Here is a 14,619-nt window from a genome sequence, read left to right as displayed (position 1 = left end):
TTCTCTCCTCCCCTCTTCCTCTCTCTTCTGTTCTCAAGAGAGACGCTCCTATCAAGTTCCATGTTCTGCTGACGTCCTATGAGCTGGTTACTATAGACCAGACATCTCTCAAGTCTATAGACTGGGCCTGCCTGGTTGTGGACGAGGCCCACCGCCTCAAGAACAACCAGTCCAAGGTAGGACATCTCTGTGTGTGTGTTTGCGTGTGAGCGTGTGTGATCCCAGTTTGATTCTAGAACCGCCTCCTCCCCCCCGTCAGTTCTTCAGGCGTCTGAACGACTACAAGATTGACCACAAGCTGCTGCTGACAGGAACCCCCCTGCAGAACAACCTGGAGGAACTGTTCCACCTGCTCAACTTCCTCACTCCCAACCGCTTCAAGTAAGCACCCGCCACCCTGGCCCAGCACACTCGAGTTGGCAACCCGCTCGGAACAAAGCACACATACGAAGACCCCTTAACCCCCCTGACCCCCCCACTCCTACGACCCTCCCCGTTCCCCGCAGCAACCTGGAGGGCTTCCTGGAGGAGTTTGCGGACATCTCCAAGGAGGACCAGATCAAGAAGCTCCACGACCTGCTGGGGCCTCACATGCTGAGGAGGCTGAAGGCGGACGTGTTCAAGAACATGCCGTCCAAGACGGAGCTGATCGTGCGAGTGGAGCTCAGCCCCATGCAGAAGTAAGGAGGGGGGAGGGCTGGACAGGTGGATAGACTGGGGGGGGGGGGGGGGGGGGAGTGAGATGTGATTGGGGGAAAAAAGGGCATGCATGCCCTTTTTTTTTTTTGCAAGATGAATGGTTGATGGGAAGGATGGATGGATGGATGATGGGATGGATGATGGGAAGGATGGATGGATGATGAGAAGGATGGATGGATGGATGATGGGATGGATGATGGGATGGATGATGGGAAGGATGGATGATGGGAAGGATGGATGGATGGATGAAGGAGATGATAAAAGAAGAAGAAGAAAGAAAGCAAAGTCCAATAAGCAACAAGCTCTCTTCATATGGAATATCCATCCTCCTCTGGAATAGCCTCCTGCTACATATTAGATGCTTAGACGCGTTCGAATGTTTCAAACATTCTCCTCTGTTGCTTATAATTGTCCTTAGATGCATGGATACTGAATAGTGATGAGTTTCATCTTTGATTGGATGTGATGTGGATAGGTGTTTTGTAATGTTGGGACCGTGAAGCACGTTGGTCAACTTGTGTTGTGTTTGTAAATGTGCCATAAACAACAAAACGTTGATGGATTGATTCATTGATATCTCTGCTCGGTTAGGAAATACTACAAGTTGATTCTGACGAGGAACTTTGAGGCCCTCAACTCGAAAGGAGGAGGGAACCAAGTTTCTCTTCTCAACATCATGATGGACCTCAAGAAGTGTTGCAACCACCCCTACCTCTTCCCTGTGGCTTCCATGGTGAGACGGGCAATGCCGTACATTTGATGCAGGCCTTGAAAACACACACTTTCAATCCATATTTTCGAACCTGCTCTCTTCTCTTGCACCCTCTTTCTCCTACCAACCCATTTAGCCACTGCCTCTCATCCTCCTGACAAGACAGTTTGTCTATACAATTAGTCTAGCCAACGATATCGCTGCCAACATTTCTGTAACTGCCTCTAAAATGGCAGTCAAGTGACATCTTGTGGTGAACTTAGGCTTTGTGAAAATATGTTTTGGATAAAAAAAAATATGAACAATTATTTTTCCCCTATGAACCTGTGGTTTTGTGTTGTCAGTTTCTCCATAACGTGTTTATATTTCTGTTCCAAAGACCTGCAAGTTGAATAAGCGCGGAAAGCATTTCATTTGGAGTGCATCGTGCATGCCGTGCGTTTCCCCGTGACACGTGGTGGGCGCGTGTGACGGGCGTGTTGTTGTGCTGCTGTGCAGGAGGCGCCTAAGACGGCGAGCGGGGGGTACGAGGGAGGGGGCCTCACAAAGGCTTCTGGGAAACTGACGCTGCTGCAAAATATGCTGAGGAAGCTGAAGGACCAGGGCCATCGTGTCCTCGTCTTCTCTCAGGTACACGCACACACACACAAAGTATGTACAGGATACACAAGGAATAAACATACTATTGGTGACATCTTTGAAGCCAAAGCACATAACATTATATACCTTATATGGGACCCAGGAAGTCTTCGTTCATGAGGACAATGCACAGTATGCCCACAGAGGCTTAGCAGATCTGACATGAATATGGGAGTCTATGCCTGCCTCTCTCTCACACACATAATACCTCTCCTTCTCTCCCTCTTTCTCCCTGTCGCCGCCTCGTGTTCCTGGCTGTAGATGACGAAGATGTTGGACCTGCTGGAGGACTTCCTGGACTTTGAAGGTTATAAGTATGAGAGGATAGACGGAAGCGTCACAGGGGCACTCAGACAGGAAGCCATAGACAGGTTCAACGGTGAGATGCTCCGTGGTTCTTGCCGCACTATTTATGTGACATGACTGAAAACAACGTTTGTTATTGGGGAATTGTCCTCAGAGAATTGTTTTCAAGTAGTGGTTCCAAGAATGAGTACAAAATTAAGAGTTGCTAAATATGATCTATGGTACACAGGTATGACATAACATACAAACTATGACAGAACAGACAGTCAATTTTTTTTTACATATAATCTTTGTTTCTCTCTCCTTCTGTCTCTCTTTCCTTCATCTGTCTCCTTCTGTCTCTGTCTCGTTGTGTCCTGTCTCACTCTCTCTCTCTCTCTCTCTCTCTCTCTCTCTCTCTCTCTCTCTCTCTCTCTCTCTCTCTCTCTCTCTCTCTCTCTCTCTCTCTCTCTCTCTCTCTCTCTCTCTCTCTCTCTCTCTCTCTCTCTCTCTCTCTCTCAGCCCCTGGAGCGTGTCAGTTCTGCTTCCTGCTCTCCACCAGGGCCGGTGGTCTGGGCATCAACCTGGCCACAGCCGACACCGTCATCATCTTCGACTCTGACTGGAACCCCCACAATGACATCCAGGTACACTGACACAGAGGCTGTCTGTCAGTGTGATCTTCGTCGATCTTGTAGCAGTTTCATCACAACTGAGTTGAAACAGCGTTGTGTTAGAAAATATATTAAAAAAACAATAAACAGGGTTAAAACAGTGGTCCCTGAGTGGCCACTCATCTTGTTCCAGAACATCTCGCTACCATAATATTTGTTTTATACCTTTATATATAATTGATATAATACCACAATGTTTGTCTCTCTTTTTCTCTTCCGGTGTCTTTCCCTTCGCCTCCCTTCGCTCCCAGGCGTTCAGTCGAGCCCACCGTATCGGCCAGGCCAACAAGGTGATGATCTACCGCTTTGTGACGCGTGCCAGCGTGGAGGAGAGGATCACCCAGGTGGCCAAGAGGAAGATGATGCTGACCCACCTGGTGGTGCGGCCAGGCCTGGGCTCCAAGGCCGGCTCCATGACCAAGCAGGAGCTGGACGACATCCTCAAGTTCGGCACCGAGGAGCTCTTCAAAGACGAGATCGAAGGTGAGGGAGGAGGAGGACGAGGAAGAGGGAGGCTTACCTTTGACATGGGGGGAGGGGCTACGATTCTGCTGTGTTCTTTTTGAGTTTGTCCCTTTAGGGGTTGCTGCACTTACGGTGTGGACACAAAAAGGTCTCTCACCCACAACGATCTTTATCTAAGGTTCTGGAGGCAGTTCGTTGAAACGTGGAAAGAAAGGAGCTTCCACAACCTTCAGTCAGTGAAAATTTCAAATTTCATTGGCCTTCTGGCAGAACATACAAAAATGACTGTGTAAAAAACATCTTACAATTGTTATGTGTTTATTTATGTATTTTTCCCCATGGCAACCCTGTCAATAATTGGCTCACTCATCACTTCCACACTGACACTGAGATAAGCCAAACTGAGACGTAAACGAGGGATCCATCCTTGTTTCCAAGCCTTCCATTGATGCCCCTCTCTCCTCCTGTGTCTGGTGTCCTGTGCGGCGTCCAGTGGGAGACAGCAGGGACGACGAGGGCAGCGTGATCCACTACGACAGCGGCGCCATCGAGCGGCTGCTGGACCGCAGCCAGGACGCCACCGACGACCCGGACATGCAGAACATGAACGAGTACCTGAGCTCCTTCAAGGTGGCCCAGTACATGGTGCGCGAGGAGGACAAGGTGAGAGGGGAGGGGGGGAGGGGGGAGGGGTCCAGGGAGACTGGAAGGGCGTCATGGCGGGGGAAGAGGGAGCACTCGAAAAAAAACTGTTGAAAATCTCCCGTTTTGAACCGCAGTCCTACCTTTACTGAGTTTATTGTTCCACGCTTGTCCCTCTCTCCAACTCCACTCTCACGAATCGGTATGAATTAAGTAAGAAGTAAGTATAAGAAGAAAATACTTAACACGGCTGAAGTGAACAAATACAGATGGTGTGTCCCATTAAACGCGACGCGAAAGGAAACGGATCTCCAATGACCCCCCCCCCCCTCGCGTACCTCCCCCCTTGTGTGTCCAGATTGAGGAGATCGAGCGGGAGATCATCAAGCAGGAGGAGAACGTGGACCCGGACTACTGGGAGAAGCTGCTGCGGCACCACTACGAGCAGCAGCAGGAGGACCTGGCCAGCAAGCTGGGCAAGGGCAAGAGGAACCGCAAGCCCGTCAACTACAACGACGCCGCCCAGGAGGACCAAGGTACAGGCCGAGGGGCCCACAGGAACAGCGCAGCGGAATGTTCTGGGGGAGGACGCCGTGAATGTGAATGCGTCCTGACGTCTGTCTGCAGGGCGGTCTTTGGAGTCGTTCCCGACACGTTGGGGGGGGGGGGGGGGTGGGCGGGGGGGGGGTTGATTTACTCACTTGTGTGAAGATGGATGTTGGATTGCCTTTGGATTACCTTATGAACTTTACAGAGCTGTATCGTGTTTCTTTTTATGATACAGATGCATGCTTATCTGATTCGCACCTTTATTTTTAGCAGTCCTTATTTATAGTCTAACAACATTACACAGTCCTACGCGGCGCTGCCAATATGCTGCAACTGTTTCAGGCTAGGGTTGTGGTTCGTTGAATGTCTATGTGTTCTAATGGATAGGTTTGCCTTTGTGAATGTATGGTGCTGCTAATGTAGACATGGTGAATGGGCCTAGCCTATTGACAGAACACCATGTGCTGTTTCAGAGTGGCATGCTGATATTTCAGATAACCAGTCCGAGTATTCAGTGGGCTCCGAGGAGGAGGACGAAGACTTCGACGAGAGGCCAGAAGGTAGCTATGAGGCCGTAGGAACAGAACGCGATGAACGATTATGTCTGAATCATGACGATATTCACAGACATAATGGCCGGGTAATTGGATTGACTTGGAACACCTCTCACCTAGCATCTCTCTTGCTCTTTCTCTCTCTCTGTTTATCTTCTCTCTCTCTCTCTCTCTCTCTCTCTCTCTCTCTCTCTCTCTCTCTCTCTCTCTCTCTCTCTCTCTCTCTCTCTCTGTCTCTGTCTCTGTCTCTGTCTCTGTCTCTATCTCTATCTCTATCTCTATCTCTATCTCTCTGTCTCTACCACTCTCCATGTCTGTCTCTATCCTCTCCCTCTGTCTCTTTCTCTCTCTGTCTCTCGCTCTCTCGCTCTCTCTCTCTCTCTGTAGGTCGTAGGCAGTCTCGTCGTCAGATGAGGAACGAAAGGGATAAGCCACTGCCCCCTCTACTGGCCAGAGTGGGAGGCAACCTCGAGGTGGGAACCCCCCCCCCTAGTTCTCCTCCTCTAACACCTCCACTAGTCCATTCATTCATTATGCAGAGGTATCTCCCCATTTTCTATGACACATGTATGAACATGCACAGTGTGTCCATCTCGCCACCCCCGTACATAGGTGTTGGGCTTCAACACACGCCAGCGGAAAGCCTTCCTGAATGCAGTGATGCGTTGGGGCATGCCCGCCCAGGACGCCTTCTCCTGCCAGTGGCTGGTACGAGACCTGAGGGGCAAGAGTGAGAAGGAGTTCAAGTAAGTGACCGTCACCAAAGACGCGACTGAGACGTCGCTAAGACGTTGCTATGACGACGGCGAACCCCGCCGGCCCGTCGCGTCCACGCGCCTCAGGAGCGAAGCTCGGTCGTCGTCGTCGTCTCTCCTTCATTTGTTCTCTCCGTGTTCTTCCCCCCCCCCCCCCCCCCCCATCTCTCCTCCTCTCAGGGCGTACGTTTCTCTGTTCATGCGTCACCTGTGCGAGCCGGTGGCTGACGGATCGGAGACGTTCGCCGACGGCGTGCCTCGGGAGGGCCTGTGTCGCCAGCCGGTCCTCACCCGCATAGGGGTCATGTCCCTGGTCAAGAAGAAGGTGAGGGGGGCCACACAGAGTCCAAGAGCTCCGAGCAGTAGAGGGGATTTGAATGGGAAAACTGTATTTGAATGACAAATCGACGAGAATGGTGATTTCAATATAGGCCTAACGCGAAAACATTTTGAACAGAACAGGATCTCCTATCGGATAGGACGCCGTCCCACATGACGTCCAGTGTTTCGGTTGAGCAGTGTTCCCTCCCCTGTCCTCAGATCCAGGAGTTTGAGCACATCAACGGCCGCTGGAGCCTTCCAGAGCTGAAGCCCGAGGTGGTCGTGGACTCCAAGTCTTCCAGGGCCTCTTCCCCCGCCATAAAGACCGCCACCCCCACCCCCGAACCCAGCTGCAACAACACCCCCTGCACCTCCAAACCAGGTGACTACACACAAACACACACACACATGTCAATTCAGACAGACACACATTTTGTTACACACATACAATTTGTGACAGACATACGGTTTATACCCGCATTTCCAGCAGAGGGCAGTCTGGTTCTGACTGCTATTAATGACTATAATTCCTGTGTGTGTGTGTGTGTGTGTGTGTGTTCAGCCACCCCGTCACCTGCGGAGAAGCCAGAGAAGAACGGAAAGGAGGTAGAGAAAGAGGATACCCCACCTGAGAGTGAGAAAGAGGAGGGAGGGAAGGAGGAGAGCAGGAGGAGCGCAGACTCTGGGGAGGTGAGAGGCTCCAGATGTAGCACACCAAGTCACGTACAACAAGGTATAATCAGGTACCATAAGCAGTGAGAAGGGGTTGCTTAAATTTGCTTCTTTTGGGGGGGTTACCGTCCTATGATGTGATAACTGTTGTTGTCGTGTCCTCTTGTGGGTTGTTTGTTTGCCATTGTGACTTGGGGAACAATACGGTTATCTCATCTTTATCATGTTCACACTACATTCCTGTGCTCCTGTCGGTATGAATAGCATTTGTGATACGCGTGGGATTCTCATGAAAGAAGAGATTGCCCAATTTCATTGCCGCAATCTTACTTAACCGTAAGCCGCGCTATTTCTGTCCTCAGCCGCCTCGTGCCGGAACAGAAGTGTCCCCACAGGGCTCTCCTGGAAAATCAAAGGACAACGTAGAGGGCGACTCGAAAGAAGAGGAGAAGAACAAAATGGCCGACGCCCAATCCGCCCCTGACCCGACGGAGGGGACAACCGCAGAGGAGGAAATCAAGGAGGAGAAGAGCGCCGAAGACGCACCCAAACGGTCGCCTGAGGTCAACAACGACAAGCCAGGTAGAACCAGCAGCCGTATAGTCAGGGATGTGTCCGGAAGGCCCTCTGTACCGTCACTCCCATCCTGTGCTTCAGTAGAGCTGATTTGAGGAAGGTTAAAGCAGGGTCTCTTTGATCCATCAAAGCAATTGATGGGTATGTTCGATTCTCGTGGCGCTCCCAGCAGATGGCGAGAAGGTGGAGGAAGAGAAGGAGAAAGAGAAGAAGAGCGAGGAGGCTGCCGCCCCAACGGAAACGATGGAGAGCAAGGAGAAAGTGGAAAACCAGCCTTCAGATGTGAAGAAAGGTGGGTGACCAAACGGTCCATCCATCACTCAATTACTCTGTCCATCCATCCATCCTCAGAACAGAGGATGCTCAATGTTGTCTATCTTGTCAACAGAGGAAGTGAAAGGTGAAAGGGATCCTGGGAAAGAGGTGAAAGGGCCGAAGGAGGAGGTCGCTCGGGGCAACGGTAAACTACCCACGGAGCGTCCCCGCTTCATGTTCAACATCGCTGACGGGGGCTTCACAGGTACGCGCTTCTGTCACATCGCGACACGGCCCGTCACGTGTCCCCTTTACGGGTTTGTCCCCGTTTCCAGAAGTGCACACGCCCTGAGGCATTTGTACCTGGCTGTTTTCCCTGCAGTGCTTTGATAAAACCAACATTCATTTAACTGTGAGAGTATGCCGTGGCACTCTGCACAAGAGAATGCTTCCACTACCATCGTTTGTGTTGTTTTCACGTTTGATGTTGTTAACATGTTTGTTGTTGTTAACATGTTTGTTGTTGTTGTTGTTTACATCCCATTGAACGTCACGTTACGCCGGCATTGTCTGACGCGTTATCAGACGCCCTGCTAGCGTTGATGCTAAGTGGTCTCGTCCCCTTCCAGAGCTCCACACGCTGTGGCAGAACGAGGAGAGGGCGGCCATCTCCTCTGGGAAGATGAACGAGATCTGGCACCGGCGACACGACTTCTGGCTGCTGGCGGGAATCGTTCTGTATCCTTGACAGCTGTTGCCACGGTCTCGCGCTGCTTTCTGTACGCGTGCGACATCAGAAGCATTTCACGACTATCCTCGTTAGCATTAAAGGACAGCTCGGGATTATTGAATTCCCTCAGTGGTCAAGGCCAGGTCCTGATGATGCCATTCTGGTTCCATACATCTGTAGGGAAGGTGTGCTTTCTACAGTGTGTTGACCCTTGACCCCTGGCAGTCACGGGTACGCGCGGTGGCAGGACATCCAGAACGACCCCCAGTTCGCCATCGTCAACGAGCCGTTCAAGTCGCAGGCCAACAAGGGGAACTTTCTAGAAATGAAGAACAAGTTCCTTGCCCGGCGCTTCAAGGTGGGACATACGGATGACACAAGATGGCGTAGCCTAGTGTGAAGTCGTGGAAATACGGTCAATACGCCAAGTCCTTAACTCCTCGCAGTGGCCCTTCCCAACCCACGCATCACTGCTGGTTTTATAATGGGCATACAGGAAGTCCTCGTACGCAAACTGTTTATGCCTGTGTATCTAGCAGACTGCATCACTTGATTTACCATCAAATAAGGGTTACACCTGTCTATGCTTGGAGAGGTACACTCCTGTCGTTTTTTCTCTCTAACCCCATAAGGTCCACTCGTTTAGGGATGGGTTACATGAAGAAATATGCAAGTGTGTCAAAGTGTTTTTAAAGAGAACATTGTACGGAGCGTTGCTAATTTGACTAAGATCCAAATGAAAAATGAGACAACTCTTTTTTGGGTTTGGACACTAAAGGAGTTTAATCCCAAATCCCTTTCATAGTCACCGATTAGGTTTCAGATGGAGGGATGATGGTAATGCTGAGCACAGCGTTTGTGAAACAGCACTCATCCTGTTTTCGACCGTCTCACATGCTCCAACATCCTCATTCTCTTCGCCCCCTTTATTCTTTTTGCGGCCAAACGTGAATTTGCCTGTTCTTGTTCATTTGGATGTCAGTCATCGTGAGCCCCCCCCATCCTGTATCTCGTTCATTCCTTTCAACCTCTCAATCTTTCTTTTCCTTCTCTAAATTTCTCTAATGAATGCAATGAATCACTCCGTTTAATAAGACGTGCACTGGCAATAAATTCTTGCATTGATATTGCCAAGAGATGCAGCCAAAACATACTGTAGGTACAGCCAACAACTGTAGACTACATGTCACTCTCCTTATCTGTCTGTCTGCCTGTCTGTCTGCCTGTGTCTGTCTGCCTGTCTTGTCTGCCTGTGTCTGTCTGCCTGTCTTGTCTGCCTGTGTCTGTCTGCCTGTCTTGTCTGCCTGTGTCTGTCTGCCTGTCTTGTCTGCCTGTGTCTGTCTGCCTGTCTTGTCTGCCTGTGTCTGTCTGCCTGTCTCTCTCTCTCCTTTCTCTCTCATTCCATCTCTCCCTCTCTTAGCATCTGTATTTGATCTGTTTGATTTGTCGATCTGTTATCACTGGAATAATGATGTGATGTCCCTATCGTCACAACCCCTCGTCCCCAGTTGTTGGAGCAGGCCCTGGTGATCGAGGAGCAGCTCCGCAGGGCAGCCTACCTCAACATGACCCAGGACCCCTCCCACCCGGCCATGGCCCTCAACGCTCGCTTCGCCGAGGTCGAATGTTTGGCTGAGTCCCACCAACACCTGAGCAAGGAGTCCCTGGCTGGGAACAAGCCTGCAAACGCGGTTCTACACAAGGGTGAGCGATGGTTCACGTGCGTGTCTGGCGTGTGTGTGTTTCACAGCACTGTCTTTTAAGTCCTGTGAACCAAGTATGTCCAAAAGCCGTCAGGGTGTGAATGACAAATGATAGCATTTCACAACACCAGCAGGATAGGGTTACACTCTCTCCGAACTTGTTTGTGGCTTCAAAACATTTCCTCATCCTTTCTCTGTGGAGTTCCTGTATGTTTATGTAAGCCATTAGAGACAATCTTAATAATAGTTGTAGTGCAACAATACTTTGTATGTTCAAGCACTGTCACATCCTGTTTAGAGGAAACTGACACAAGTAGTTTTGTTTCGTACGTTGTTTATGTCTTCCGTACCTTTGACAAACGAAAAACACTTCTTGCCTTAAATCGGGTTCAAGCTGACAAAATGACTCATTCCATTAAATAATTTGGACTACTACAATATAAGTGATTTTTTTTTGTACAAGGCCACCATCAGACATCAGCCAGATCAATTCCTGTATCTTAACTACATTTACATTCAGTAATGTGTTGGTGGGGCAAAATTCTTGGTAATGTAAATGGTTGATCGCTAAATGTGCCACTGTAGATAACACCAGAAATGAGCAATGCCACATACATATCTTCACTGTAAAGCAGTTATGCAGAATTGTATAAAGCTATTTATGGTTATTATGTTATATGGTGTTTTTAGCTGCGCTGCGCCTAAACTCTGGAATGCACTCCCCCCCTCACACACAACAGGCAGACACAGCCACCTCATTCGCAACATTCCTAAAAAACAGATTTATTCCGTACTGCCTCTCCTATTTTTCCCAGTGTACTTGTTGGATCTGTCCCCTGATTTTAGACTTATTTTTAACCTCCACAGTTTCTTTGAACTCACCTATATAGAATCATTTTATGTCAGATGTCCTTGAGTGTTTTGAAGGGAGTCCCCCAAATAAAATGTATTATTATTATTAATATTTACGGAGGAACCCCAGCCTACAGTTGTCAGTGGGTTATGATCAGCTATCAGCGGCCCGTCAGCTGTTTGACGCATGGATGTGTTTGGATGCTAGTGTTGAACCAGCTTGAGGAGTTACTGAGCGACATGAAGGCCGACGTGACCCGGCTTCCTGCCACGCTGTCGCGGGTGCCGCCCATCGCCTCCCGCCTGCAGATGTCCGAGAGGAGCATCCTCAGCAGGCTAGCCAGCAAGGGCACGGAGACACACGCCCCCCCGGTGAGGTCACGTACACACGCAAACACACACACACCCAGACACGGGCCGGACGTAACACACGCTCCCGCACTCTCGCAGGGCACACGTAGACGAGGCGTCTGCATGGACACGCTCACACTTCGCACAAGGATCCCGTAGATACACTCAACACTTAGGGTCTTGATATTTGACAATCCAAAAAGGAAACTTCAATGTTTTCCAAAGTCTGCCCACTGAGTGTTTCCCCCCCCCCCCCCCCCCTCCATCCAGCACATCCCTCCTGGACCTTACGCCACCCCTCAGAACTACGGTGCCCCCTTCACCCCAGCCCCCCCGGGAGGCCTCCCCATGGGGGGCGGCAATTACAGCCAGATGCCCCCTGGATCCTTCATATCAGGTCAGTGGTCAGCACCATGCACCCGTTCATAGACTGCGGATTTCCAAAAGCACAGATGAAGGATTCTCACAGGGATGGTTATTGACAACAGTCGTAAACTACAGTTAAGGAACAGTAATGTTTTTTTTTTTACCTTTCAAGATCAAATGAAGTGTCTCTTTGACACCTCTAAGATCGCCAGTAAATGAGCATTGGTACGTGTGAGGAAAATGAAACACCTTTTGCATAGAAAAAACTGCATATCCTTCATCTGTCAAATATTTAGGAATGTGTCATCTGTGTATTTTGTGTGTGTTTGGGAGAGTGTGTGTGAGTCGTACAGGTCATGTGACATGCTTGCCAACCCCACTAGTCAGTAGCCTTTAGTCAAATACAGATGGACAGTGACTTTTCCCATGTCATGTCTGTTTTTGTGGCTTATGTTGGATATGACTGATGTGTGTAGATTTCACTCCAGTAGAGCAATTTGTTTCAAGAAAGCTGACTTCAGGCTTTGGTACAACACACTCAAGGGTCAAACGATGAAAATATGCCCTCGATCTTAACTTATCTTTATATGGTCATTTTGTAGTCGAATATCAATGAAACATTCACAGCTGTGGCAGCAAAACAACACAAGGTTAGGTTTATTATTCTAACATTTCTATTTGGAATGGTTGACAAAATAAGTTAGAAGCTGCACTTAATCAGTGTAAACATCTTTATCGGGGTCTATGTTGTTGACAGATTGTCGTTTCGATTTTAACTCTGCCCTCAAAACATTTCTGCCAATGGCCTACAGGAAAGTGTGCAAGAATGCTGGATAGTTGAAGAAATGTTTGTGTTTCTCCAGTATTTTGGAGAAAGACCAAAAGGTTTGAGGAAATTTTGCAGATGTTTATTTGTCTTTGTACAGGGCTATTACGTTCATTATTCATTATATTAAATGTTTTTTTACTTTAAAATCTTCAAGCTCTCCACAAAAGTTTTATAATTTGACTGGTCTGCAGTGTTTCATAGCACACTTATTTACCTTTTAATTTGTTGGGCATCAGCCTACTTTAACCAAATACGTCTAGATGGTGTGTGTGTGTGTGGGGGGGGGGGGGGGGGGGGCATATGTGTGTGTGTACTAGAGTTTAAAAGGCTTGATTAAGAGAGAGACAATACAAAGATAACTCTTAAAACTTGATATTCCCCCCTGGTGTTACCCTGCAAACCGCAACACGCAGTCCTCCACTGCCTTCAAACTTTGTACATCTTGATTTATGTAATTGCATACTCCAGCATCTGTCAAAGATATAGTATTTTGGGAGATGCAGAGCTTTTTGCAGAAAATGTCATTACAGCGTGTTAGTATCTGAGGATGCCAAGATGCTCTCAGCTTAGGGACATTGGACCAAAGGTATTTCGAGAGGACAGAAACCGCAGAGAACTTGGTTATGTAAACATCTTGTCGTGACTTGTACGCCGGGGTTCAGGAATAGCAGCTCACACGCTCCCGTCCTCCATGGGTGGGTGTTGGGTTGGAGTGGACGGTGGCGAGCCGAATGCCGGTTGAAGACTGAACAGTCTGGCCCTGGCCTGAACGCCATGAACTCCCACAGGCTATAAATAAACTCAACACGGGGCCACGTTTGTGGTTTTTGAACAGGGTCGCTGGTTGGTGACCCCCGTTTAAAAGTGAGCCAAGAGAGGACCGAGAGACCGATGGAGGGAAAGAGAAAAAGGAGGGCGAGATGTTGAGGCTACAGAAAGGGAGTAAAAAGAGTGAGAGAGAAAAAGAGAGGGAGAGGTAAAGGAACGGCGCAGAGGCAAGGAGAGAGAGAGAGAGTGCAGAGCTGACAGAAAAAAGCAACAAATTGTCCAGATTGTGGTCTCTCATCAACAGTGCTCTCCTGAGACCGTCTGGCCATCTCACCCCCTCTCTATGTAAACAAAGTTGCCTCAAAAAAGAACAGATCGCCCGACTGTTTCTCTCTCCACCACTAACTGCATTCTATCAACATCAAGCCAAATGTAACGTGACATTGGACTTTTCAAAGCGGTCCTCTGTTTGTGCTTCTCAATATACACGAAAACTCTGTCAACTGTCAGCAACATTCACTCCCAAGCCCCCCGGTCTCATTGCCGTTTGGAAAGCGTAACCACTTTTGAGTCGGTTGCCACATTTCCAGTAACACCTTAAGGAAGCGTCTCCGCAGTTAAGCGCCCTAGAAGGACTCTAAGTTAAAATGGAGGGGCGATGAGAGCCGGTGTTGTCTGTGCTCCTGCCCTCCTCCCCCCCCTCCCCTCCTCTCTCCCTTCCTCCTCCCTCCCAGCCTCCACTACAGTCTGCCGCTTGTCTGCCCCCACAGAAGCCGCCGGGGGGGCCTGTCTGAAGACCAAGGAACACGACGTCATGCAGCGCCAGCGCGTGGTGGACCTCTGGAAGGACGGCAAGTCGGAGGGCTCCATCGGGCAGGAGCTGCGGATGCCCAAGTCCACCGTGCACAGCATCATCGTCAAGTACCGGCTCAGCAACACTGTGGAGAATCTCCCGCGCAACGGGCGCCCCAAGAAGCCCTGACAGGACGGAGGGAGGGAGAAACCGATACTAAAGAAGGACAGAGGATGGAGGGATGGAGGGAGGGAGGGGGGGGGATACTCCGACAAAGGAGGAGAGAGGGAAGGAATGAGGAGACGATGCACTTTGAAGTCAAACGTGGACCGCGTTGGAATGTCATTGAGGGAGAGGCAGCGGATGGAGAGATGGGATCCAACAGAGAAAGAGATGGACCAAGCACCTGGAAGGAGAACATGAACTTGG

The 14,619-nt window shown here is 49.6% G+C and overlaps 1 protein-coding gene across 6 annotated transcripts in view; it reads left to right on the top strand.

Annotated features, from left to right (window-relative positions):
* The window catches only part of chd3 (chromodomain helicase DNA binding protein 3), a 28,507-nt gene that overhangs the window by 7,928 nt on the left and 5,960 nt on the right, over positions 1 to 14,619 (top strand). For 2 of the 6 annotated variants that reach the window (XM_062449784.1, XM_062449782.1), the window contains exons 16-41: positions 39 to 176; positions 260 to 381; positions 507 to 680; positions 1,291 to 1,432; positions 1,910 to 2,041; positions 2,312 to 2,429; positions 2,858 to 2,982; positions 3,261 to 3,492; positions 3,653 to 3,706; positions 3,968 to 4,137; positions 4,475 to 4,652; positions 5,139 to 5,225; positions 5,607 to 5,692; positions 5,832 to 5,965; positions 6,155 to 6,299; positions 6,515 to 6,677; positions 6,858 to 6,985; positions 7,330 to 7,549; positions 7,713 to 7,835; positions 7,932 to 8,063; positions 8,428 to 8,536; positions 8,754 to 8,886; positions 10,037 to 10,232; positions 11,292 to 11,455; positions 11,705 to 11,831; positions 14,168 to 14,426. In XM_062449784.1, the coding sequence (XP_062305768.1) occupies positions 39 to 176; positions 260 to 381; positions 507 to 680; positions 1,291 to 1,432; positions 1,910 to 2,041; positions 2,312 to 2,429; positions 2,858 to 2,982; positions 3,261 to 3,492; positions 3,653 to 3,706; positions 3,968 to 4,137; positions 4,475 to 4,652; positions 5,139 to 5,225; positions 5,607 to 5,692; positions 5,832 to 5,965; positions 6,155 to 6,299; positions 6,515 to 6,677; positions 6,858 to 6,985; positions 7,330 to 7,549; positions 7,713 to 7,835; positions 7,932 to 8,063; positions 8,428 to 8,536; positions 8,754 to 8,886; positions 10,037 to 10,232; positions 11,292 to 11,455; positions 11,705 to 11,831; positions 14,168 to 14,379 (3,744 nt within the window). In that variant the 3' untranslated portion in view covers positions 14,380 to 14,426. Of the gene's footprint in view, positions 1 to 38; positions 177 to 259; positions 382 to 506; positions 681 to 1,290; positions 1,433 to 1,909; positions 2,042 to 2,311; positions 2,430 to 2,857; positions 2,983 to 3,260; positions 3,493 to 3,652; positions 3,707 to 3,967; positions 4,138 to 4,474; positions 4,653 to 5,138; positions 5,226 to 5,606; positions 5,693 to 5,831; positions 5,966 to 6,154; positions 6,300 to 6,514; positions 6,678 to 6,857; positions 6,986 to 7,329; positions 7,550 to 7,712; positions 7,836 to 7,931; positions 8,064 to 8,383; positions 8,537 to 8,753; positions 8,887 to 10,036; positions 10,233 to 11,291; positions 11,456 to 11,704; positions 11,832 to 14,167; positions 14,427 to 14,619 lie in introns of those variants that run through there. The other 4 variants (XM_062449785.1, XM_062449783.1, XM_062449786.1 and 1 more) reach the window with 4 other exon arrangements.

The sequence above is a fragment of the Osmerus eperlanus genome, chromosome 23, assembly GCF_963692335.1.
Source record: "Osmerus eperlanus chromosome 23, fOsmEpe2.1, whole genome shotgun sequence".
Lineage (NCBI taxonomy): Eukaryota > Metazoa > Chordata > Actinopteri > Osmeriformes > Osmeridae > Osmerus > Osmerus eperlanus.
The sequence above is the reverse complement of the archived record's forward strand: the minus strand, read 5'-3'. Positions and strand labels throughout refer to the sequence as shown.